We start from the raw sequence: 26677 nt of genomic DNA on the forward strand, positions 1-26677 counted from the left end.
GTAAGAGTTTATTTTTCTTCCAGCAAATTTTCCCTCTGTAAAATTGGTTCTGAATTCATCACCCACACACGCTTTCCTGAATTCTAGTAACATTTTACATTTATTGGCATGAGGTTCAGGATAAGTTGGCTTTGTTTCTCCTCCCCACTGCCCCTGAGGAGTTATTCTGTCCACAAGAAGTAATGGGCAAAAATGTTTAGCAGCGAGGACTGAAAGTTTAGCTGCTTATCTAGAAAAACAGGGCATGCCTGAAGTCATGGCAATGAAGTCAGCAGACAAAGCAGACTTCCTTCTGAGCCAACACTGAACCACTGTTCCCTCCTGGTTCTCTGTAAAACAGGAAAAGAAATATATTACCCAACCTTTTCTGAACTTCAGAAATGGCTATTTCTTTTGCCTCTGGTGTCTTGAATATACGAGCAAGCCCAGCAGTGCAGTAGTAGGTAACCTGGCTGTTTCTGGCTGTGCAGTACAAAGCTAGCCCATAGTCTGCTCTATGTAAGATCTGGTATGGTCTTGATATCCCCCATTCTCTGTGTTGGTTAATACAGATGAATGGAACTGGACTTGAGCATTTCAAGTTCAAAACCTACGCATCTTTCAATTTTCATAAATCCACCTCCACAGCTTCTATGCAGATCTAGGAGCTTACTTTTTTAAGGCAGACTCTCAGGCTTTCTTCCTAGCACTCCTCCTGTGCTCCTATTCCTTCCTGCTGCTATTTTTCTGGGTATTTTGCTGCCACAACTGGACTGTTTTGTTCTTAGCTAACAAGTCCTTTCACATGCCAAAACAATCCTCCCCCAAGGCTCCTGTATCTTCCTTCCAAGACCACTTACTGCACTTTGCCCGGTACTGCACTATTGTGTTTGTAGAATAAGCCTGCCCTGTCTCATCCCCTCCTGCTGCCATATCCTCCATGACTCAGAGGTCTCTCCATATAACCTCTTCAGTTTTCATCCCTCCACAAAGGTTTCCTTCTAGCCCAGCTTCACTTTATTAAGGCAATATTGCCTGTACTGCCTATGTATAAAGGGCCTGGTGTTGCACTGTCTACACTTGAGTGGAGCAAGTAATGCCCCAAGAGGCTGACTTAAAATTATATACTATGCATACTTGGAAAATTGCATTTTTTTAGCATTATGGCTTTTGCGTCTTCGAAAATTGAATTTAAAGTTTTTTTCCTCAGCAGTCATAGTGATGCCGTTCAAATCGTGAGTAGAAGCAATGAGTCTGATGTGAGTCACCTGACTTACAGAATCTCAGGATTCAAATAAAACTCTGAATTCCTGAGGCAAATCTTGAGACTGAAACATGGTTAGTATCTTATAAATATCTATTTAACAGAACTCGTCTTCATTGTGCACCCGCAGTCTTAAACTGCAGACAAACATTTGCAACCAGTCTTACATCTCTCTGTTCAGTTTCTCTGTCTGCATTGCTGGTCTAGATGCAAGTATTTTCTCAGTGAAAAGATATAGCTTGTGCCTTACACGAGGTTAGATTAGATTAATGGTCCTTTCCAGTCACAAAATCTATAAGGCTGTTCTTCTCCATTCTCGGTCTTTCTTTGAAGCATTTTTGATAGAGTTTTCTTCAAGCAGGACTGGCTTTTGTAACACATGACTGAAATGTTGATGAGAGGACAAGGGAGAGGACATTCTGAAGCAGATCTAGCAATGACTGGCTTGTACATCTACAGCAAATTTGGCACATGTGGATGAATCGGATACAAAGTGCCTGCACTGTGGAGTCCGGGCATGCACCCACCTAAGACAGTCCTCTGGCAGGTCTGCACCAGACCAATACTCTCTCAACTGCTATAGCATTTTTTGTCTATGACACCGCACATGAATGGGGTTAGCTTCATGAAAAAAATCTGCAAAGCTATAGCATTGCACTATTTCGACTTTGTCCTTTAAAAAAACTGTTTCACTTTACCATGGCTATAAACAACATCACCTCCTTAGGGGTTCTCTTGTGTGTTGTATGTTAATATAGGCTTTGCACAGCAGGATCTAGATCTCCTATTAAAGCCCCTAGAAGTAAACCCACACAAATAGTAAATAATATTTATTTACATGGATCAAAAGTCTCTATCACAATTCCTGTCAGTTCTGTGAAGCTACATTTGGGATTAATTTGGCCCGCTACAATTATTTTCACATCTGAACACATCATAAAATCTCTATAAAGAGATAAATTAAATGGGGAAGAGCAGCACAAAAATTATTTACTATAAATTATGAAATAAAACAAGATAGCAAAGTAATCTCTGCACAGATGAACCACTAAAATATAATTAGTCAGAGTCTGCAAAAGACTCAATGTACCTGAAATAGCTTTAACATGTCTTGAATAAGATACGATCTTGGCATACTTTTAAAATCCCTGTTCAGTTCAACTGAAAAAAAAAAAAAAAAAGCAAAGGAAAGGACAAAGAAAAGAGAGCATGTCAGAGAGATTGATCTGTATGACTGGAAAGCTGAGAAGATGATTAATGGGATAAAGAACCTTTCTGTTATAGGTTACTAGTCTGAAGGCACTCCAGTATCACAGTACCCCAAAGTACTACTATTTCATATTTCAGATCAGATGACGATGGATGGATGGCCGGATGGAAGGAAGGAATCGGAAGCACAGGATTTAAAAACATGATTTCCTAAGTTAGGCTGCTAAAACAATGACCTTATTTTCAAGTCATGAATCATTGCTAGTCTTACTGAATTGGACTCTTACGACTTCTCTGCAAACTCACTAAAATGGATTTGATTTAAGTCACCTACCTGCAAAAGCTAGACAATAACTTAAAGTTGTATTGTCCCTTTCCATAATGAAGGGAACTGAACCCTCGATTTTATTCTTGCTATACACAGCTATGTATGCTGTAATTTATTTTCATTTAATTAAATGGCTGGAACTTACTAAGTTAAAGAACACTGTTAGGAGCCTATACACTAAAAATGATGGAAACAAGAAGAAAGACTATTTCCAACATCTGCAGCTCTGTGTACATCTTCACATCACCTGCCTGAACTCACAGTGGCACCACCAGCATGGCACTCACTTAAGTATACCTGTCCCACCAACTAGAACTTTACCAGAAGTTTATCAAAGTCACTTAGCTTTAAAAAGCAAAATAGAAAAAATAAAGAGGGTCTTATACTATACCCTGAAGGTAAAGTTCATATAAATGGGCCCTGTCAGCGGAGGCTGATCTCACCAGTCAAGGTGGCACACAGGAAACAAAAGACAAGTCTCTCAGGACAGAGACTTATTGGATGTTATAGACCCAACTGAACATGCTTGAATTGCAAATCAGAAGCCAGAGTGGCCAACAGAGAACAGCTGGAGCTACGTAAGCCTCCTGTGTCTAATACAAGTAATTAAACATTCAGTCTCATTTTATTACTGGCTGGTGCTCACATAAGCTCCTCAGTTTGGCCCCATTTAGGGAAAGCGATTGCAATCCAGTTTGGGATGGAGGCGGCATCAGTGTATGCAATGAGAACCTGCAACAGTTAATAAATGCTTTAATCTCCTAGCTAAACAAAGACAGTGAAGTATCTCTTTACCACGGCCATTACTTGAGACTTGAGAAATTGGGAATTCAAGAACACATCTAGGCGGCCAAACTCATTATGAAACAGCAGACACACTGCTTCAGCCGAGAGATCGCACACAGCACCAGCTAGATCTCTCAAGATATCCTCATCAGCCAATCTCACCTGTTTTGTGCTGCGGGAGCACTGCCAGCTTCCCCCTCTCATGGTCTAGCTCCAGGAACACACAGCATTTACCACTTAGCCTCATGACAGAGAGCGTGTTACAAAGCTGAGCATCACCCCACCAAATGACATTGCTTCTTAAAATACACCACTAGTCCCTCTGCCGAGCTCTTCCCTGTTCATAGACCAGTCATGCTGGGCTTCAAAGTAATGTCATCAGATAATCAATCAATAATACCAGGCTGACATCCTACGAAAAGTCATGCCGCTGCATGATGCCTTATATCTGACTGATATCAAAATGCATCAGCAGAAGGGGCTGAAACAGTCATCAAAATTGGTTTTATATATGGCCTGGAAAAGGCCATTACCAGCCATTAAGGAAATTCAGTTTCTGTATCTATCCCATACCTGTAACCATACTGAGTGAGCTCAAAGGAAGAAAGCGAGTGTTAAATGATGACAGAACAGCATCGTCATTATTTTGAGTTAAAATGAGTTATCCCAGAAAGGGTGTTTGAGGATTAATGTTTTCACAGTACTCTGCAAATGCAAGGACTTATGAGTTATAGTTTACGATAAAAGTACTCACAATGTTCCTCATGTGTTTCAACATTATTGTCAGACGGGTGCTGTTGTGGGATATGACTAATTGTACTCCAGGCTTATGATCAGTTGACTGACGACCTAAAAAAGGCCAGATAGTTAGATTTTTTAGTTAACAGCTCAGCGGAAGTACATCTATAAAATATTGCAGTACACATGAGCTAATATATAAAAAGAACCTATGTGTGCTTAAATCAGGGATGAAATTAGAAAACATGGATAAGGAGTGTGAAGGAAGAAAGCGGTCTGATATGCACTACTCATTTTCTTTCCTGTTTATACATTGACAGTGAGATTTTTTGTTTTCTAATTACCATCAATCTGAATTTCAGTGGGAAATTTATGCTTGAGTGACAAATAATTGGGGGGTTCTTTTTTAGCAACCATTGACGACACTAGTCAGTATTGTTGCAATTCTTCTGTCTGGTTAAAAACATTGGATTTTTTTTTCCAGTTCCCAGCAGAAACAAAAAAAAAAAAAAAAAAAAGAAAAAAAGAGCAAGTTTCCAAACCAGTTCCAAAACAACTGTTACAGAAACAACATCTATATCTATCATACATAAATTCTCCCTTCCTCATTCTGTATTTTTCCTGTTCCAGGATGGTTTTCATGCAACCCATTGCTTTCATAGATTTTTCTACTCAGATGCATTTACAGAGTTTGATTCCATTCCCACTGAAAAAAAAGTTTTTCAGTTTCCAAGCAAGAAGGATGAGTCTCATAATGTGGAAGAAATGACTAAGCATATCCTCTTCCTTCTTTCTGCTGGAGGCATTGAGCCAGCTGTCTCCTCTGCCAAAAAGGTGTGTCCTTGAAGTTGGGTAATGTGGCTTACCTGCCCCACAGAGGCAGCGAAGAAAATACAAATGGCTTTTACTGCAGTATAGCGGGTAACGGTGAACACAACCTCTCTTCGATATCTATCTGACCTTCTTATTCCGCAGTGTTAAGTCTGAGCAGGGTGGACATGAGCCATTTTGCATCACTTCATCTGAGACCCGGGGTTCTCCCCATGTGGTGATCATCAAAGACAGTCCAGACGCTGCCTGTGTGAACTAGTCTGGTTTGATTTATGCAAACAGGGCTTCATTTAATTAGACCAAAGCCATATTACAACCAGTATTATATATTTGCTATACTTGGAAAAATAAGAACTTGATCCTGCTAACCTTACGACAAAATAGTGATCTCTCATGAGCTGGGCTCTGTTCTGCCCGCCTCCCTGTTAAAGAAGTAGCTGACCTTGAGACCTCAGACAGAAAAGTCCTGCTCCCCTGCACGCACATTGGGATCTGCCACTGACACACCAGCCTTAAACCCACTGCAGGGTGAGATAATGACACGAGGCAAAACAATATAGTTGTAATTAATTCTTTAAATAGAAACATATCTTTTAAGAAGCAGAAGAAATGAGAAAGGGTGATGAGAATGAAAGAATACCGTCACACGCGAGGGTTGTGCACTAGGAAGAGGAGGCTTTTTAGAGTGCATCAGGACTGTTCATCCTCAGCAGCAGGAGCATTCCCGCGTCTTCCTTTCAGCCTCAGCAGACACCTGTGCACTCTCTGTCGCGCTCTTGCTCTCTCTTTTCCACATGTGTACCAGAGCTGTTACAGCCAGGGTTGTAAGAGCAAGAAATCAAACTCCCTCTCCTCAGCCTTTACTCTGTTATTCAGCAGAGGAGGCAGCAGAGGAGAAGTTATAATGAATAAGCCACGCTGGCTGTATTTTTCTGAAGAAACCAAATGTGTAACCTTTGGAGCGAACAGAGGCTAAAATAACCTCTAAGCAGATAGAATTACAGTGGTGTCATGTACTATTGACAGCCAGAGAGCTAGTGCAATTGCCACTTATCCTAAGGAAAGGAATTCAAATTAACACAGCGTGTACATACAACTGCCATAACATATTTTTTCCAGGCAGCCTGGATATCAACACTTCTGAGTTTCTGATATTTGGACTGGAATTTTAGAATACGAATCCATCTCCAATTTCTTCCCTTTAGAGACTACAAAAATACATTTTTAATCACATCCTAATTAGAGAAGGGCCTGAAACAGACTCTTGAAGAATTGAAATCTTATGAAGAAATCACTAAGCTGGGACTTAGAAGACCGAGGTGCAGTTAATTTGTTATTCTCTTTTATGAACTTTGACAAATCACTTAGCCAGACTGTACCTTATTTCATTTCTTGCTGTATGCAAATAAGGACAGGGAGGGATAGGGGATGAAAACTGCATGAACCAGACAATGCTGAGTTTTTTCCAGAGTAACAAAAAGCACACAAAAATCAGTTCTTCCTGTCATCATGCAACGCCATTTTACCATATTTTTTAAGTTATGGGTCCTTTTTCCTTTAAGTTGCAACAGGAAAGGTAGAATCTGAGACCATTAAACACAGTGTAACACAAGGGGAGCTGTGTTTTAACATAAGGGCACAATTCACTTGCAAGGCTCTGTTAATTTTGTGAATTGCAGTGGGTCATCCTGAGTGGTTTAGCAAGAGCAACAGATTTCAGAGGCTAAATTACATCATTAGAATTCAGCTGAACACTGTGCCTTTCCTCTCCTACCAGTACGTGCCTTTTTCTGCATTACATAAGTTTCATAATGTGAGTGCTTATATCCAGTCAAGGAATTTCTCTGTGGGAGCTGGCATTTTCATTTATAAAAAAACAAATGTAAATAAGTTTCTAACCAAGCTGAAAATAATGAAAAACATGGGAGGGGAAAATGCATTTCTAATTGAGTATGTAAAATGAAGCCTGAAACAGACACTATGGGCACAACTATTACTAAAATATTTGCTCTTGCTATATAATAAAAAATAAAAAAAAGCTAAAAAGAAGGAAAAGGAAAAAATATCAGAGTGCAGGGAATCTGATAAACACAGAAGAAACTTCTATCGCTTATATTTCATAATACAAGACAGTGACTGTTAGCTACACTCAGCTGTTATATTTTAGGTTTTCCACATTCAGTGCTAAATCATAGCCTCTTTGAAGTCTCGGTGATTTTAGCTTCAAATGATAATAAAACACACATACAATAATTACTTCCAGTCTATCCAGCTTGGGCAGATGGACTTGAGCTCAGGCCCTGCATTTTTAGGAACTGTCATGCTCTACTTGCACTCCATTATAGGCAAAGACCAAATGTTGGTCTGTTGTAGATACAGGACAAAGCTCCACTGACTTCAGCTGAAGCAGGATTTTCCTCCCAGGAATTGATTCTTCGCTCACTGGTGTCAGTGCAAAAGCTGTCAAATACTAAACGAGGACCCTGAAGCACTCATAGCAGTTTTCTATACAACTTGTGCCTGTGTGTCCCAGTGCTCTGCAGTGGAAGTCAGCCACCAATCTCTACTGCAGAAAAACTCAAACACTGTGCCAGTTTATAATCTCTTTTACCGAGCAGCATAAACACTAAAAAATTGTGGGTCCTTTCTTTTTGAATGGCAAAATTAAGGCAATTAGTGTTCAAATTTCTACCTAAGGTGGAATGATCTTCAGAGTAGTCAAGTATGCAGTTCTTTTCTTTATCTAGATGGTCTTTTTAGCATGTTGGAGAACTACCAGCTCTATATTCTATCATTTGTGCAATGTTTTCATTAGCAGCATTTTAAAATAAGCTCTGCATTACACTCTGCACGATGCATGAGAAATATAAACAGCAAGGAAGATGCTACACAGAAGACTGACAAAATCAATAGGGAAACTATAATTTAATAATACATTGCATTTCACATGTGGACTGCAAAGCAATGTGAAAACACTAATTAACTAAGTGTGACAGAACTACTGTTAGGGAGTTAAGTATTATTCTGTGTTCTGCACCCTCAGATTTTTCTTAGACCTTTCTTCTTGGTGACAGCCTGTTTTGACATCTGGCACCAAAGGGTACTGGAACCTGTTTGGTTTCCAGGGCCAGGGTTGAATGCCCCAAGCCAACCATCTGCCTGCTTTAGCTACAGCTTGGGTTTATGAGCCTCCAATGTACCCAACTTCAGATAGTTAGCTGTAAATACATTAACTGACTAGCTCACTGGTTTTGTCCCACAAGCCAGCAAGAGGTGCTTATGGCCAGGAAACAGCCTAAATGCAACTAAAGTAGGAACGCAACTTGTGGCAAAAGCTCTACATCTGCAGCAGATCGAAACACTACATAACAGGAGCAAAACAGCCTACTCTCCTCAGGGACTATTCATGAGGACTGCGATTCTGCATGGAGAGGCATACCATATGATAGCCTTTTTTGAAAGCTTGGATCTTCCTTTAGAAGGACTCAGAGCCAGTTTCGCTACTGCACTAAATGGACAGAAGCTCACTGAAATGCACAGAGTACTAACCAAACATGCCAGAACTGGACCTGGGTTGTCCACTGTTATAACCAACAGCAAAGACTTCATTATTTCATAACTTCGGCAAAACAGTCTAAATTATTAATATTTTCAGGAGATATAAACTCAATAAAGGAAAAATAAGCAAGATTGATATAAAAATGTTTTTGATAGATTTTATTTCTTCCTTTTTTTAACAGGCCTTTATACAAGGCTGTCTGTGAAATCATTCCTGATATCTGCTCTCAGTCCCTTGTAGTGAGCTTGGTATAATGAAATGCTGACAATATTCAGTATAATTCAGAATTCACCCCACTGGGAGCACTGAATCAGTATTCATGTCAAAGTAAATTTAGCACTGATTTTTAATCTCTTCATTGCTAGGAGCACAGTACAAATTCATAAATTTTAATTTTTATTTTACTTTAGTAAGTGTAATTACCTACAACATTTATAAATTAAAGCAGTGTAAGAGAAAGATGCTGTCTTGATCAAAATTCACAACCTGATTCTATTGGGCATTCATTTTATTTTATATTGATCCTAGCTAAGAGACAGATGATTTGCTTGCGTAACAGCTGAGAGAGAAATCACTAGATTCATGGAAAGCTACAGCCCATATTAAACTGTTATTCTTCAAAACAGGCAAAAATTAAGGCCCTTGTAAGCTCATAAAGCAATGAAAGCTGTGGGGGAAGGATGTATTCTTTTCATGGAAATTGTCTCTCTCCTGCAGGCTCAGTGAACTTAATTCCTGCCCCAAACTGACTATGGCATTACTACAGGGCTTACTTTCAAATCAAGAGTGTTTTAGGGCACCCTCAGCAAACAAGAGCTTCCCAGGCCACGGTGCTCTTCCCAGCAACTCCTTGTTTGCTACCGGGCAGCTTGGCATGATCAGCCACCTCCTGCCTTAGCTGGACTTGTGTCTTCTCCTTCTCAAAGGAGGGATGATAATAGGGTGCAGAAGGCCATGCAGCAAAGATCTAAGTGAGCTAGCTAGGGTATGGCAGCAGCCTAACTCCAACAACGAGGGGCGAAGCATAGACTAACATATATGAAAATAATTTTTCAGGTGGGTAATTAGCACGTGCATGGCTGGTCTTCCTCTGATAGCTGAGCTAGCTCGTTTACAGCTAAGCGTACCTGCTTCCACAGTTCACTGCAACTGACTGTCAACCAGGTGCATTCCCTTCCTCGCAGAAGTGGTGCCATACCCAGAGCAACTCAGCCCATTCTTCTTGTTCTCTGTTTTTACAGAGTCTAAATTCATTGGGTCCTGATTTGGAGCTTGTGTGCTACTGGTATTCTATCAATAAATGATAGTGATTAATTTTCTACGCCAGAAGGATGTGGGTTTTTTGTTGTTTGTTTTTCTTTTTTTTTTCTCCTGCGGTAAACAAGGGTTTTGCCCTGAGTCTAGAACTGAAGTGTCCAAATTTTAAAAGGCAGAGTTCCTGAGCAGGAAAAAAATAACCCCCTTGTAACCATAGTGCTTGAGGCCAGAGACACATTAATCTCCTCTGACGAGGTTGTGACCTTCACCTCCACTAACTGTATAGTGACCCAGCAGATTGGGTTACCTGTCACATAGCTTTCATCAAACACCCACTAAACACATTCTGACCTCTGTTTCTTTAATCTCTTCTCTGATTTTGATGTCATTGACAACAAATATAAAGGGCTTACCCTTCGGACTATATTGGCTTGAGACACCACTGTAGGAATTATGAGGCTGTAATTTATTTCTCAACTTTATTACAGACTCAGTTCATGCTTTTGCATAAGACTTTTATACCCAGATTCTCTGTAATAATTTGGCACCTATATATTAGTGAAATGTCAAAATCCTTCTAAAGATCTAGGACTTTAATTCCCTTATGCCTCAGCTCACTCTCACGTGTCTGCACCTTTGGTTAAAGAGTCTACAGAGAGAAGGAACCCATGGACCCAGACTACACGTTACATTTGAACTCTGGTTTGGATTTTCTGTGACAAGATTTAGCCTTGTATATTCCTAACACCTAGAACATCTTTGCATTATCTCCTCGTTCCTTTGTAAAAGGTAGAGCAACCATTAGTAATTTCCATTAGTGATAATGGATTTAATATGATAATGGCATGCCCTAATCAAATAAACTCTACACAGGGGGAATCTTCCAAAGGCTGAGAACCCAGAATGGGATTTATTTTGTTCTGATGGATTAAAAAAAATGGTCCCAGCAAAAGATAATGAAGCCCCTGTCTGCAGAGAGATTAAATTAACTTAATGGACATGCAAACTAAATATGCAGAGATACTTGCAGTCCTTTCTGAAACGTGGATAACTGGTGATCTTGGAAAATATCCTGTCACTTGGAGCACATAACAACCAGCTGAACTGTTGTGGTGCAGATTGCAGCTGCAGGCTTCTTTATGAGATTTTATTTTGCCTAAAAAATTACTACAGAAGATTATTGTCAGTGCAGAACTAGTGCAGTGGAAGACAATAAACATTCACAGTTTACATTTTATGGTTTATGCTTTGGCTCTTAATACTGTAACGCCAGAGATTAGGTTAAATTAGGTGCTGGACAGAAGAGGGAAATGGGTTAAGTATTTAGATAGGCTAAGGGAACAGTGCAGAATCTCATTTAGTAATAAGTGAATTACCACAATCATTAATAATGTATGCCTAGGCATTAACATAATATTCTGTTATTTACCTGTGCCACTCCTTGTGAAAATGACTTTAGAAGTCATCCCTGATTTTTTTCACTTGTCCAAGCACACATTGTGCTTTGTCATGACTCAGATCCTTTCCTCCAGATTCTTCTCCAAAGATTTTGTTTTGTGAAACAAGAAACCTGCCACAGTTTGTGCAAATAAACTTTGACTTTGCATATAGGTGTGTTTATTCAAAAAGAAATGAAGCAAGGCTAAGGAGAACATGTCAAAGTGAAAGAAAGCTACAGGTCACATCATTAGTAACACATTTTCAGAGACCTTGAGAAATCAGGAATTATTTGCTGGTATCTTTATATCTTCAAGAAAAAGCCACCTAAACACTTTAGACTTATCTTTGCATTATTATATTTAATATTATTAAAGAAGTCCTTCTTAGAAAACAAGTAGGATTGGTAATCCACATACCTAAGGTCACAGTTGATGAATCTTCTGGCAAGGTATTTTTGGACCAATTCAGGAAGAAGCTGAGTACAAGCTCATTCTGAAAGAAAATAAAAACACTTTAGGGAATATCATATGTTGTGCTCTGTTCCTTAAATTATTCCCCTCCGAGCAGATTGCTGGTATGTTTCTAATGTATATATTAGAGTCAGCAATAAAGGGAAGCCTTTCCCCTCTGATCATGGGCAAGGACCCTAGAGAATGATTTCTACTCAGGCAATGGGAAGACAATGGTGCCCCTTACCACTGGCTCAGGGACACTGCATTGGTGCCTATCTGGCCCCTTTCTGTCAACACACTTCCAAACAGCAAAGTGCCACATGGGCCATAGATTTGCATTCTTGCTTGATTTCCAGTGGCTCAAGATATGTATTAGCAGCTGCAACTACTTTTACAGAGCAGCCCATCTGTGAAACAAATGCAGGAGAACATCTTTACTGTGTATTGTGTAGTCAGCATGAAATTCGCCCTTGGCACAGGACTGACCCCAAGCATCTGCCCTAATGTGTGCCTCCCTGAGGCTTAGATATTGTGCATACCTCCCTCACATGGCAGCTTAATGGACACTCACACTGAAAAGCTCCATACAGAGTTAACTCCTACCAGAAACCAACAGGGAGTGAAAGGCATGATCATATTTCGCCATCCTGTTTAAAAGAGTAATCCACCTTGTGTGTTGCACTATAACTTTTATTTTTATGTACTGACCTGGACTGCTCTAGTGAACATATATAACAGGTAGTTACATTCAGCTGTAGAGAATTAAAACAATAAACCAAATCCCCAGATTTGAGTATTGTGCAAGGCAATAAAAATGTGAATTCTGAAGTGGACTCTTATGATTCTGAATCAAAGGTGGACAGTAATTGCATTTTATTAGCTTTTTCATAAAGCCGTATTTCAGAATGGCTATTCTTTAAGACGGTTAGAATTGCTACATTTACACTGATGTTACTTGGACGGACACTGTAATGAATGGGTAGAACAAGAGACTTTTCAGATTCTAGCATTAAGATGTCACCATTGTTTTTTCCCAGGCCATTGAAAATAATGTGTCTCTTAGGGGGAAGGTGTACTTCATGTAGCATTTGTCTTGTTTCAATTTGACAAGCTGTGGCATGATTTGTGCAAGGAAAAAAGAAAAGGAAGAGTTTAGTAACAAACGCAGCTAGTGAGGAGTTAACATGTGGTTACAGTGGACAGAGGAACAAGATGTGTATGTTCAGCACAAAGATAAGATTTAGCAATCTGGATTTATTTTAGCAGTCACCTTTTATTTTTTGTTCTACTGTTTGGAGTTTTTCCTCCCACATTGATATTTTCTTTAAAAGAAAAATCAGGAAAAAAAAAAAAGGATAAACCAATAGAATTGTTTCCCTTGAATGACAAATCCTTAAGCTATTAGCAGTGGACTGTCAATATACCTGCCTGTTCTGAGCATGACTAATTATTCTCTCATCTCATGAAGACAGCTTACAGAGGAAAGCCCACACACCTGCTTTAGCTTCCACTAGCTTTAAACAGCCAAGTTATTCCCTGTGGGACCTCCATTTGCTCTTTCAGCACAAGTCCCAAGTGTGGCAAATCTCAAGGGTAGAAAGAGTATATTTTTGGCAGCTCAGCCTTTATTTGACAGCATGAAAATAAGCAGAGAAACTTAAGTAGCCCTTCGAGTTCAAAGATCTTGAGAGAAGTGGGCAGGAGGTGGAAGGAAGGATACACTAACTGACTTGAAAGAGAAATAAAAAATTCCACACTGAGCAGCCTGGTGTTCTGCTTCCTCTCCGCTTACTCTTTCAGCAATAAATGGAAATATATGAACAGAGAGGTTTGTAAACAGGAGGTGCAAAGATTGTTTCAGGTGATAGTTCCAAATTCTCATTTCTAAAGGAGACAACACTCAAAAAAAGACATTTGGTTTAAGTACAGATGTGGAATTTGTGCAGATCTCACATCACGCATGAACACGACAGGTATGTACACTGTTGGTGCCACAGCACTGATTTCAAAGCTTTCGCTGTCTGTGTGTCCATTGCACTCAACAGGTATTGAAGCACGTGAGGAAGGCAGCAAGGATAATGCTGGCAAATGGAACGCAAAACCATAATTGAGCAGGTCATGTTGCAGGGGCAGATGTAGCAGTCTATCTAGGACAAAGTGCTTCTAAAGCAAGGGAGGAGATCTCCTACATGTTTTTGGCAATAAGCATTTTGCACACTGTTATTCATAAGACAGCAATTTCTCCCTGAACTGTGTTGATCTGCCTGTTGCAGGAGTCCACCATTTCGATTTCCACCAGCAAAGTGTGCTAGTGCCTTCTTTTGTTCACCCTTTGTCGGCAGACCACTAAGGTACACGTTGAACTTTCAGGTGATTCCTAAATCAATGGGACTTCAATTGGACCCCAATCAATGGGACTGAAGCGTATGCTGAGTTAAGCATGCATCTAATTACAGTGCTAAATAGAAACAGGCACATCAGAGCTTTGAATATATGTATGACCAAAAGCACACTGTATTTAGATGGATAGAGTCCACTTCTAAACAAGCAATTGTTGTTACAAAGATGTGACCACAGGTGGGAATCTTAGAGATCCTGTGACAGTCTTGGCAGATAGGCAGGCACTGAGGATGACCACAAGGACTCACCTGCCCTTTTTCCCCTGGAATTCTTACCTTTAAATTGGTAAATGAAAATTCCCTAAAATACTGCCCATTTAGGGATTTTTAGGACAGACTCCTATAATTTGTCTAACCATTCTTACCTAATAAGACAACATTCTTTAACAGATAATGCTGATATTTTTTCATGTCACTCGATAACATTAGCCTATTGGGGAGCTTCCAGGTTTGTATGGGTGCCCCAGTGTTGGTCTGGCTAGAACTCATGCATGACCTTTTTTCAGCCATTAAACTCAAAAGGGACAAATTCCATCTTCACTTCCACTAGGATAAAACTGAAATAAGCAATTTCAGTGGCATCAGGGGAGCTGGCACAGCCCTGCACCACTGTAGCATGGTAGAATTTGTCTACTGTTCTCCATCAGAGGCTAACTAGAAAAGCACTCTGCTGTTAGTGAAACACAGCCAGATTTCAAGCCGTATTTAATTTCGTTAGAAAGAAAAGCAGCCTCTCCTCTGCTTTCAGCTTTCTTTTCAGCTGTGTTAGAGTAGATTTGGGGTCAGAGAACACCCATGCACCTGTTATACTTTAACAGGATGGAGAATCAGCAGGAAAGAAAGAAACCAGAAAAAGCTGACCTTGCTGCAGCTATTATAACTTCAGGAAAGGACAGCGGAAAAGAGAGGACTTTGAACCCTCCCCATTTTGGCTCTGCTGGATGCCTTACTGCAGGAGTACAGGAGCGGTGGGAGTTTAAGGGACCCACATACCTCAGGTGCACTTTGTACCACTGCGTTATGTACCTCCATACGGGCACTGCGGGAGCTATTTTCTCATCTCTGCAAATCCCAAGTAGTGCCAGTGAATAAAATACAAATGAAATATGGGAAGCTCTTGTCAAACTTGATTACTTTTATAGTGTACAACATTAGTCACTCTAGAACAACGCTGTGGTCCTGGTTTTCACTGTATGGTTGAAAATGAGTGAACGTAATTTACAATCATTTCCATTTACATCCTCTTTAAAGCCCTTTTACACAGCCGGTAAGTCACCATAAAGCTGTTTATAGAACCTATCCATAGCTGATACACTGTCATTGTTTGTTTACCTGCTTGCACTAGGTTTATCTTTGGCCCCAAAGTCCTTATTTAATTTGGATACTTAGAAAATTTTTAGAGTCAAAACTCAATATACCTAATTTCTGTTTACTGATTAGCCTACTGTGCACCTGCACTTACTATTATGTTTGCCAAACCCTGCCACCATGATAAACAAACCCCCTCAAACATCCAAGCCCACTGAACTTGCACACAAACCCAATCTATGTGAAAGATGTGGGACAAATAACATTTGCTTATTTAATGCTATGTAGTTTTGCAAGATCAGTATGTACATCTAGTGTCTGAGCTATGTTATCAATAACAATATCCACAAATTAAATGCCACTTCTTTTAAACAACGAGAATGGGAAGATTATCCATAGAATGTTACTAAAAGCACACGGTTGCTATATAAAACATTGCCTTAGATTCAGCTTTAGATTTTTCACTTGTAATACCCAAGCCAGGTATAAGTTGTCTTTTCAAGATAAGCATGAAGACATTCAGCTTTGTGAATGCTGCTGTTTGACACCAGGGCCCAGAGCAGACTAAATTAATGGAGCCTTACCTTGCTTTTGTGTCCCCAGGGAGCATACAGCCCTCCTACAATACAGTAGTAAAATGACAAGCCAGTAGGGCAGCCCTAATTTATATGATATGTTATGAGATTTGGGCTGCAATCTCCGTTCAGCCCATCGCTCAGTTGGAGTTAAGAGTGAAATAGAGAAAAATGCAGAAGTGGTCAGCAGCAGCTGCCTTTTGTCACAGATTTGATTTATACTTTGATAATGTATATTTTTGTCCTCCTCCATGTTATCAACCTTCAATTTATTGTTTCTCGATGCTTCATCTCTTATTGGTGGCACCACTTGGTTGTTTTGCCACTTAATGAAGCAAAACTCCAGGAGCCTAAACATTGTGGAGTACATTGCCTTGCTAATCTAGAAGACCCAGGCATTTCAGCGTGTGCAGCTGATGAGCCAGTCAGCAATGGTGCAACTGGCACAAAACTAAATACTCTTACGGTGTGATCACATATGTGGCCACTGGTTTGAGAGGAGTAGAATGAAACTAAAAAAGGTGCTGGTTTTGATCCTATCCTAAATGACTCAATATCACAATGAAGGTGCATCAACTTTTGCATTTTAGTGATTGATGTAATAAATATAGCTTGTTGTTCATATAGCTTGTTGTTAGTCTGGTGGTGTAGTTATTTATAACTGAGTGTTAACCTGAATTTAGGAAAAGCACTCCTATTCTAGGCAACTCTTCAACAAATGCCTAAGAGGAAATCAGTGAATGAGGCTTATGCCGAAAGTAACCCAGAGACTTAAAAAACTGCTTTGAATAGGGACAGACATATGAGCACGTTTAAGCATTTAAACTGGCCCAACAGCAAATATCTCCATCAGCTGATGTTTCTGCATTTTTTGGATCAGATACTAAAATTCAGAGACAGAGGAAGGTGGCCTGAAGTTTCTGTTCTTTAAAGAAGGGTTTAAAGAAACATTTAATTCCATTTGAGCTACAGTGCAAATGAGAAGGCAGCTATTTTCCACCACTCCTCCTTCGTTCAAACCATTTAGCAGAAAAGGTCAGTGACATTCTGACCTACTTTTAATTATAACACAATTTTCATAATCAGAATTCAGTCTGGACTAAAAAGCATGCACTTAAGGCATGACTAAGGAAGGACTTTGGATATAATCCAATTCTTTATTTCCAGGATTTTTAATTACTTAATTGGTAGAACCAAGCGTGTAGTCAATCCTGTGTGGACTGGACTAAACCTTTCAGGGCTAAAAATGGTGTCTAGTCAGTCAGGGTAATGTGTTTACAGTGGTAGCAATGGTATTTTATAATGAAATAAAAGCTTTTTTCTCCATCTCACACAACAGTCCAGCATACCGTACAGCTACAATACAGCTACGATACCGTACAGGTACAATTCAGCAGAAAGAAATGACTATGTCAAGAAAGTAAAGGGAGTCTTGCTCTACAGGCATCTGTTCTTACAAGATTTCTTCACAAATTTCTGAATTAATTATTTATTCCTACATAGTTTTACTATTTCATAGGAATGATGGTTTGATAATGCTTGAGAACAGAAAACTCACTAAATGGTTTCAGTCAGGCTCCCTAGCAATTTGAGAAAAAGGACAAATTTCACTGCAAAGTTGTCCAAGGCATGAAGAGAGACAAAATAATTGTATTTATTTTTATCAAGAAAGCCTCCTAGCTTTGCTTTCTGCTCTGAGTAAAACCAAGAAGACACGATGACACCTTCAAAAGAGTCATACCAAAGGAAAAAAGTAGAAGAGAAGCCTTCAGCTGGGAATACAAAGGAAATTACCCACTGACTGGTTTCCTTGTTCTAAATGGGTCAGAACACGTCAGTATTTTCTAAATTTCTCACATCTCCCAGCAGGAGAAGCATATTGAAGTAAAAATAATGATTCAATGTTTATAGAGTATCAATAACTTTAAAGGTTATTATCTAGATTTGCGGGTTAGCTGCATGGTGCTAAGCAAGATGATTTCCTACGTGCAATAGCACTTTACAGATGGAAACAATCTGCTCATTACTCCATTTATTATCGTGGCCCCCAAGGCCAGCACACCAGTAGCTGTGCAGCCCTCTTAGGCACAAAATTGTTTTTTTCTCCTCATGGTTCAGCACTATAGGCTGTACCAGACCGGAACGGTTTTCAGCAACTGCATAGTCCAGCATGTCAGATTAGCCCCACTGGGCTCATTCAGAGCCACACGAGCGTATGTCCCCAAGCAGATCCGTCCATAGTTCCTTCTGAATACCTATTTGTGGTTGTGTCCCAGTGTCCCAGCAGCAACGTGGTGGGAGAACTTACCCAGCTCCACGGGTGCATGCTGCAGGACCATAAAGGGAGGAGGAAAGGCATTAGGAAGCCCATTGCAAGGCAGCATGCTCTGGCTGATCACTAGCCCATCCACAGACCATGGAGCAGGAGGGAAAAGAGAGCTTCTGCGTGTGACCAGGAAATGTTTTTATTACTATCCCAGGGCTTTAGGCAGTCTAATTTTTCAACTGTAGATTAGGCTCCTACACAGCAGTGCTTGGCCCAAATTGAAAATCCATGTACCTTACAGCAGCCCAGAGCACAGCAGAAGATACAGAGCTCTTCATTTCTAGGTCACTGGCTTATATCAGTTTTTCCTCAGCTGTGACCAAAAGGCGCTAATGTAAAATAAACCCACGACCTTAACATGAGTGACAGAAATTGCACAACAATTAACCCCAACTTGTGCGGTTTATTTGGCAAGGTCAGTCAAGTGAGGCAAGCACCCAAGTCAGCTGTCCATACCAAACGAAGTGTAACTCTGTGAGACAGATATTATCTGTCCTCTTTGGAAATCTCAATTTCAACTCAGGGCACAGAATTTATATTCATATTAATAAGAAAACTGTTTGTTTTACATATGGACAATTTCCTCTTTAATCTCCATTACAGTCACAGCTGGGAAAGTTATATAGTTAGGCAGCAAACATTTTTCTCTTCCTGCAAGATGTTTGAAATTTTGGAGAAAAAACATCCTGTCATACCCTCTTTTGGCATCCTAGACCGTCTATGCTACTAAACCAAACCAGCCCCAGTTTGTGCTATGGCCCTGAGGCCATGGGACATGACATGGCTCCCCTGGCAGAGGCCCAAGCTCTGCTAGAGAGCGTGCCAACAGTGAAACAGCAGGGTCAACGCACGAGCTCATGCCTTGGCTCCCTTGAATTTACTAGCCTCTACATAAGCCTAGGTTCTAACGTAAAACACCCTTTTTTCCTGCCTAACAGCTTTCCTGACAACAGCTGGTCGCTGGGAGATGCTCCTTTCTCTCAGACCCTGGTGTCACCATCAGTAATTAACCAGCTTCTGAAGTGAGGCAGTGTAATGATCCTCCCAGGGTGCATGGGGCCTGTTAGTTGCTCTTGGCCCTGACTTTTACGATGCTGAGATGCATAAGGCTTTGTCCTGGGCCAGACAATGAAGAGTCAGTGTTTGTTGGCATTTCAATTTTCCATTTTGAAACAGGAGGGGAACATGAAATCTCAGAAAACAATAATGAATAAAAAATGAGAAAACACCAATTTTAATATACACAATGTGTCATTCTGATAATATTGAAACATTCTGGTTTTGGTTTTATGTTTGCAAAACAATTTATTCTACATGTTAACTAAATTTTGAAATTAAGAGTGTTTCCAGGCTGAAAGAATCGAACTTTTCATTTAAAAACTGTCAAAATCAGACTTTTCAATATTTCAAAACTTATTCCTTTTTTAGACATTACATTCCTCAGAACCTACTCCTTACTGTCAAAAATTCAGTGAATCACTACTTTTGGATAGCAGCAAAGGAAGAGAAGTTATTTTGAAAAATGCCCTGCCAGGTCTAATAAACTATTTTTCAGTCATTCTTGTCTTTGTCATACATTCTGATGAATGCTACAATGGCTCCGTCTCAAAGCAGCTGCATTAGAAGACATGTCATTTATGTAATTTTTTTTTTTTTTTTCAAATGAGGCCATGGAAAGCTTCCTGATTCTTTTGGTACGATGCTACTAAAAGTCATATGCAAATAAAATAAATACTGGAAGTGCTCACATTAGCCAGTTTCCTGGATCCACTTAATAGCTGCTTCAGATAGAGATTCAAATCCTTCACTCTTTTATGTTCAAGATCTGTAAAAGGTAAATGCCATGAGTGGGGAAACCTGCAAAAGAAGAATATTCGTAAGTATAACTCTTGTACTGTATTTGCTGAAAATATTTCCAGCTCTATTTAACAGAAGAAAGTTAGCACTTTCTAAAAGGTTTTGCAGGTAGAAGAAGGGATGAGTACAGTGTTCAGAGGATTGTTTACCCTCTGACTCTGGTTCTTCTAATAATTTGCTGATATTCTGTTTCATACTGTACCCCTTTTTCTGTCTAAATCATTAATTAAGAAAAAAAAAAAAAGAAAAAAATCCTAAAAGGCATTTATTTGCATTTTACGGTATCTAAATACCTCTAAAAAATTGGCCCTTTATGATCCCAGGAAAACACAACCCTCCCCATTTTTTGCACCATGCACGGCACAACAGATCTCTGATCTCAGCCCAGGGGTCATGCTATGCAAACCCTTACCATAGAACATTGAGTACCAAAGCCTTAGAGCAACAATGTGACATCTTATGAATATATCATTGCTTGCTTTTTTACCTTAGCTATTTAGAGTGTAGATAAGTTTTTCAGAGCAGGTCCCTGATCCCATATGTAATTTCAGGTGTTAGTATAATAAAAGTAATATGTGAAAACAAATGATCATCACAATAACAAAATCAATCCCAACAAAAGCAATAACAATAATAATAGTAGTGTTCTTGCTGAATTTTTATTAAGATGAATTTCATTTCAGTTTAGTAAATAAATGACATATGCATAGAATGGCCTTATGCCAATTTTCAAATGCTTTGGTGATTGAAAATGTCAAAACCCCACATTTTTTTTACTTGAATCATCTTTGCGTTTTAGAAACAACACACATTAGATCAGTCAAAAGGTTAGATTTTTAACAATACACATAATCAATTTATATTAACCTTGCCCTGACAAGCACTGTTTTTCTCTCAGGTTGAAGGAGCATTAGAAAAGCTATCTGTGCTAAATTGCATGTAATGGGTTTTGTGATATGGATTGCTAATGTTGGGATTCATAACTAATATTATGCTTTACATCCTCTAATCTATGTGATATAGAAAGGTAGAAGTTTTGATCTGGTTGTATTTCATGTTACACCACCACAGTAAATAGTTAACCGTGTCTTGTTTACAAACTTCTTTTTTCTGGTACAACCTTGTTTATCCACTAGATGTCAAGAGATATCTGAAGGCTTCAGACAAACAACTAAAGAGCCATCTAGCAGTGCAATACACTGAGAAGAGGCACTTGGCTGGCCTTTTGAAAGGCAGCTGGTCAGATCCTACTTCGAACAGGTTTTACCCAATTCCACAGCTCAGTGATAAGATGTCATCAGCTTTCCAAAGGCCAGCCAAATAGCAATACATGGAGCACTGGATTCCCATCCCTAGAGAGGAACACTGTCCAGCTTTGCAAACCACCCAGCCTTAAAAATGGCAAATAGCAGCCTCACCGAGTGAAAATGAAATGACTCAAGATGATTAACCCACAGTTTTTGTTACCAAAAGATTCAATGTAATTAGATTTTATGAACTGTAATTAGACCTGTTGGGTTGGGCTTTTTTAAGCTTGTTTTGTAACAGAAAGCCTTTTATGAAGAGAATACTGATTAACAAGATATTGTAATTCTTTTTAGGAGCAGACAGATCTTTACCTATCTTGTGTAATACTGCTGAGGAAGAACCCAGCACTGGTATAACTTAGTCTGCAATTAAAACAGCAAGGGGCCAGGATGATAGAAGCATATTGTATGTATGTATGACCTTTTGATTATTTTTGCCTATAGCACTGAAAGATCAGGGCTCAGTTAGGCGCTGTACAAATGAATAGTAAGAGGCAATTCTTGTCCCATGAAATTACAGTGGCAGGACACACAATGAAGAGGGGGAAGTGATATGACCCAGGATCATGACATATATGAGCTGCACAGATAAAAATAGAGCCCAGGTCATTTGGCACGCAGATAGCCTGTGAGTGTTCTGGGTTCCTCTGGGTCACAAAAAGGACTTCTTTCAAGAGATGGTAGGGAGGTTCTGTTTAGAAGCAGCTTAAAATGAATTAGACTGTATAACACAAAGAGAGGACTCTGGCTGTAAAATGCAGGCCCTCAGAAGATGCATCCTAAGCACAGTGGCCAAACAGAGGACAGAGAAACTGCTGATTGATAGCACCAGTAACTCTGCTGCAGTGGAGGACAATACGAACCTTGTGGCAGTACTGAACACGTCTATAAAAGGTCTTCATGCTTTTGCTGAATTGCGCCTATGGCTGAAACTGACTTTGCACTTGTGAACACACTTGTGTTAGAAAAGGTTAACTTCCCAAGATGATTTTGAGCTTTTCATCTATCTTAAGTATATCAGAAAAATATAAACTTGTGCCGCGCGCAGGTATCCTGCATAGCAGATTCCATTTCCTACTTATTAGCTTGACGAACATTCTGTGTATAAATTACATCACTAAAATGCTTGTTGGGTGAAAAGATTTTTGGCCTTTTAAAAAACAATAATTAAACACAATTAATACTCTGTCTGAAACCAAATAAGAGGGAAGGTGCTAGAGTGCAAGGGCTTGCTTGGGGCAGCTGTGCTTTGACTTATAAATATGGGCTGAATGTTTACATGTCAATAGCAAAATTTGAGACACTAAGAACTCCGAGCTTTTGCCATTAGTTTCTTGTGATATAGCCAGCATTTAGCACTTGTATGAAGCAGACTCATATTGCATTATTTCCTCCTAATGAGACATGAATATATACAATTTCATGAATCAATACAAAGCAGTAACCAAGTCCTTTCTGTTAGCAGTTCCAATTATTCTAGTAATAGTAGACATTTTACTTTTAAATCATACATTTTCAAACTGATTTTGTGGTTACATTATGGAACAAGGCTTTTTCCTTCCTTTGAAGCACCTGGCATCGGCCAGAGCTGGAGCTTTGTAACACTCAGACAGACTAATGGTCTGATACAGTATGGCAGTTTCAGTGATAACTCCCTATAAAGAAATAATTAGGTTTTTATTATTAGAATAAAATCTGGAATACATGAAAAGCCTCAAACTGACAAAGTTCTGTTAGAAAACAAACCAAAACTTTAACATTAAAGAACATACATATAAAGAAACATCATAAAACTAATTACTTTAACACAGTCTTGGGGAAAGATCATACTGTGACAGCTTAGTGCTGGGACTGAATTATGACAATAAAGCTCTGGAGCTCTCAGACACAGCTTCAGTATACGCAGATTAACTTTCTGTGAGTTCTGGAACTCTCTTTTGCAGTGAAAATGTTGTGAGGGATTTTATTAAAGGTTGATTTATCTGAAAAATGGCTAGTACTATTTTTGAAATTCACTACAGGGTTTCTGAGGTCTATGCATTTCTAAAGAGAAATATATTTTCCTTCAAAGGGCTCTGCTCACCACAGGAAAAAATCATAAACAGGTACTTGTTAAATATTTTATTTTACAACCTAATAGTTAGCGTGCAAATATCCCCAAATCAAACCCATGATTCAAGCACTTTCAGTGTTTAGTGAAATTCCAGTTCTCATCAGCTGCTGCACACCAGTTCATGTGAGCCAGTCATAATGAGTCAAATTGGAGTCAATTAAAATCCCCTCAGGTAGGAGAAAGTTTCTGTAGAGTTAACTAACCTAAAGCCACTTAACTGAATGCCTCACACAAGCTTGGGGGAATATCAAATTTAGATCTGAAATTTGTGGACTTTACTTTTTAAATCAAAACCATCTTGTCTGTGGCTATTTACTTCAGGTCAAACCTCAATGACCTTTCTATTTTTCAAGCGTATCACTTGATTCTCAGCTTGGTTCAAGTAAACTGCTTGTCTTTTTGGCCAGCTTTATGTTTTATTGGAGATTGAGCTTGAAGAAGGGCTTGTATCAGGTGAGTCAGCGTGACTGTTTAAGAGAGGACTACTGTGTTCTCAGTGGTGTATGCAGTATAATGTATATGATATTTGTAGAATACATAACTCCGCTTGTATTACCAAAGCCATGGACAACGATGACATAAGGCAAAGCTGTTTTACATAAGACAGAAATTAACCATGGGACTCACTGTTCCAGGAAACTGTGAAGAAATAAGATTCGGAATATGAAAAGCAGGAATAGACATGGACATGGATAAAAAGTAATACTCAGAATTATTGCAACTAATGATAGCATATTTTTCAAGAGATATTAAACTGAATGATGCAAGGCACAAAGAATCAGTTTTGGGGACCAGGATAGTACATAAGATTATTCCATATTTCATAGCTGGGCAGTTTTTTTGTAAAAAGGTTGATCACGCCTGCCAGTGTCAGAGATTGGTTTGTTTCTGTTCTGACCCAGCATGAATATTCCTACATTGCTTTAATATGTGGATTTTGCTATGAGTTTTGATCAACATCATGCAGAAAATAAAAACTATTAAAGGTCCTATTGTGCCTTTAATGAAGTCAATACCACTTACGCGCTGATTTCAGGAATAGCTGTGTCAGGCCCAAGCTGTTCCCCACTTCTGCCATTAAAAAGGAACAATAAAATATATAAAAGTTCGATTGTCACAATGGTCTATGATTCAGTTTCTTCTGGGGGTGAATAGAAGGCTTGATAGAATATGTCACATTGCCTTTGTGTTTCTAAAAATATGTCTGCCATACATTTTCTCACATTTTTATCTGTGCACAGAGAGAACCATTTAACAGCAGAATAACATTCGCTAATATGCTGCCTTACTCTGGGAGGGCATGTGATGGAAATTGCTTCTGGAGATGGCTGTGAAGTTTTGAGAACTGGTCGAATGATTTTTCCACAAAAGTGACCACATTGCAGGTTTGCACCACCTGGACTAGATATAGCTGTATTGGGGAAAAGGGAGAGGCAGAAAAGAGAAATGATCAGAGAGGTACATTAAAAAAATTGTACAAGAGAAAATATAGGGTGATTTTAACAAAGAAAAACCTTTCTTTAATGTAGTGCCAAGTGCCAGAGAATTCAGTTTGTAATTTGTAGTCTTCGCTGCACAGAAAGAGAAACTTGCCTGGATAGCATACAACTCAAACACTGAAAGATCACTGCAGTGTGTGAAAACTAATAATGCACCATTAAAGCATCATATAACAGCCTCCGATTTCTATTAGGCTTCCTAATTTTGTGCCATGCTTTCCTTCTGGATGCTTTAATTAGATCTTGATTTATTTTTCACTATAGGGCATGAACTGTTCTCCTTAATGGCTCCCTGCTAATAGCTGTCTGCCTGGTGTTCTTTCTCTCCGGTAGCTTATGGCACTGCTGTTCATCCTGTGATCCTTTTAATGTGGCACAAGCACATCTTCTATAAAGTAGGAGGGAAAGTGTATAAGCTCACAGAAGAGTCATTAAAGATCAAGGCAAAGGAGGGCAAGCAAAGAACATAATACATACAGAGTCAGACTTTTTGTTGAACCCCAAAATGGTGGCTCTTGCGATTGCCTTCTCTGTGGTCAGCATCATCCATTCTTGGGGGACAGTCTCTGGAGCTGGAGGCTTTGCAGAGCCTGTCACTGACATCTGTGCAAGTGTGTGGATCAAGTTATTGAGTTTAACAGGAAAGCACTCCAAACTTTCCTTTATTTTCCTGAATAACAAACAAACAGAAGAGGCGCTATTTATGCATCTGTTTTGTTTCCATTTCTTGATCCTCGGTTTCATGGATGCAAGAACCAAAAAAACCCCAAATTCTAAAACCTACCTCACACAAATATGAACCCACATACACACCAGTCACTGCTATTTGCAGCAATACAGCATGTTCAGCCCCTGAGCTCTACCACTTAAAGGAGTGCTCTTGCCATAGCCTGTCTCATGGCTTACCTTGGGGTAGTTATTCTTCATGAGCTGGATACCATCAGCCTTCTTTCAGACAATAGAGATGGACAGAACATTTCCATGTGTTTTGAGGAGTTCCAGGGTAGAACATGTGTTCACTTTGATAGGTAGGAGAGAGTGCCCTAGCACTTTCCTTTTGGTTACACTAACCTCACATGGACTTACACGTGTTTGCACAAGGCTCTTGTATCCATTTTGTGATTTAGCTGTGCATGATGTGTTGTTAAATCCTCTACCCAGTTCTTAAAAGCTCTATCCCTGTGGAGCTGCTTAAGACAGAAAAAAAAAGAAAGAGAAATTTTCTCCCCCTATCTGCCCCATCTCATCCCTGTGCAAGGGGAGCCAGAATGCACTTCTAATTTCCTGGAGTTTTAAGATCCTTCATTAGAAAAGACACAATAGATAAAATAATAACTAGATATACATGTAGATATGTACTGCAAACCTGTTTTAACATCAGAGTGAACTCAACTTGAGAAATCACACTGCAACATAATCACTGGTCTTTGAAGAGTAAGATGCCGTACTC

General features: G+C 39.4%; 1 protein-coding gene across 1 annotated transcript in view; it reads right to left on the reverse strand.

Moving 5' to 3' along the window:
* PIK3C2G (phosphatidylinositol-4-phosphate 3-kinase catalytic subunit type 2 gamma) overlaps positions 1-26677 on the reverse strand; it is a gene marked incomplete at both ends in the record, with an annotated part of 201175 nt that overhangs the window by 17195 nt on the left and 157303 nt on the right. The window contains 5 exons of the mRNA XM_082311225.1: positions 4321-4415; positions 11808-11883; positions 20200-20308; positions 25018-25139; positions 25705-25897. Coding sequence (XP_082167351.1) covers positions 4321-4415; positions 11808-11883; positions 20200-20308; positions 25018-25139; positions 25705-25897 — 595 coding nt within the window. The remainder of the gene's footprint in view (positions 1-4320; positions 4416-11807; positions 11884-20199; positions 20309-25017; positions 25140-25704; positions 25898-26677) is intronic.

The sequence above is a fragment of the Platalea leucorodia genome (genome assembly GCF_965183815.1).
Source record: "Platalea leucorodia genome assembly, chromosome: 4".
Classification (NCBI taxonomy): Eukaryota; Metazoa; Chordata; class Aves; order Pelecaniformes; family Threskiornithidae; genus Platalea; species Platalea leucorodia.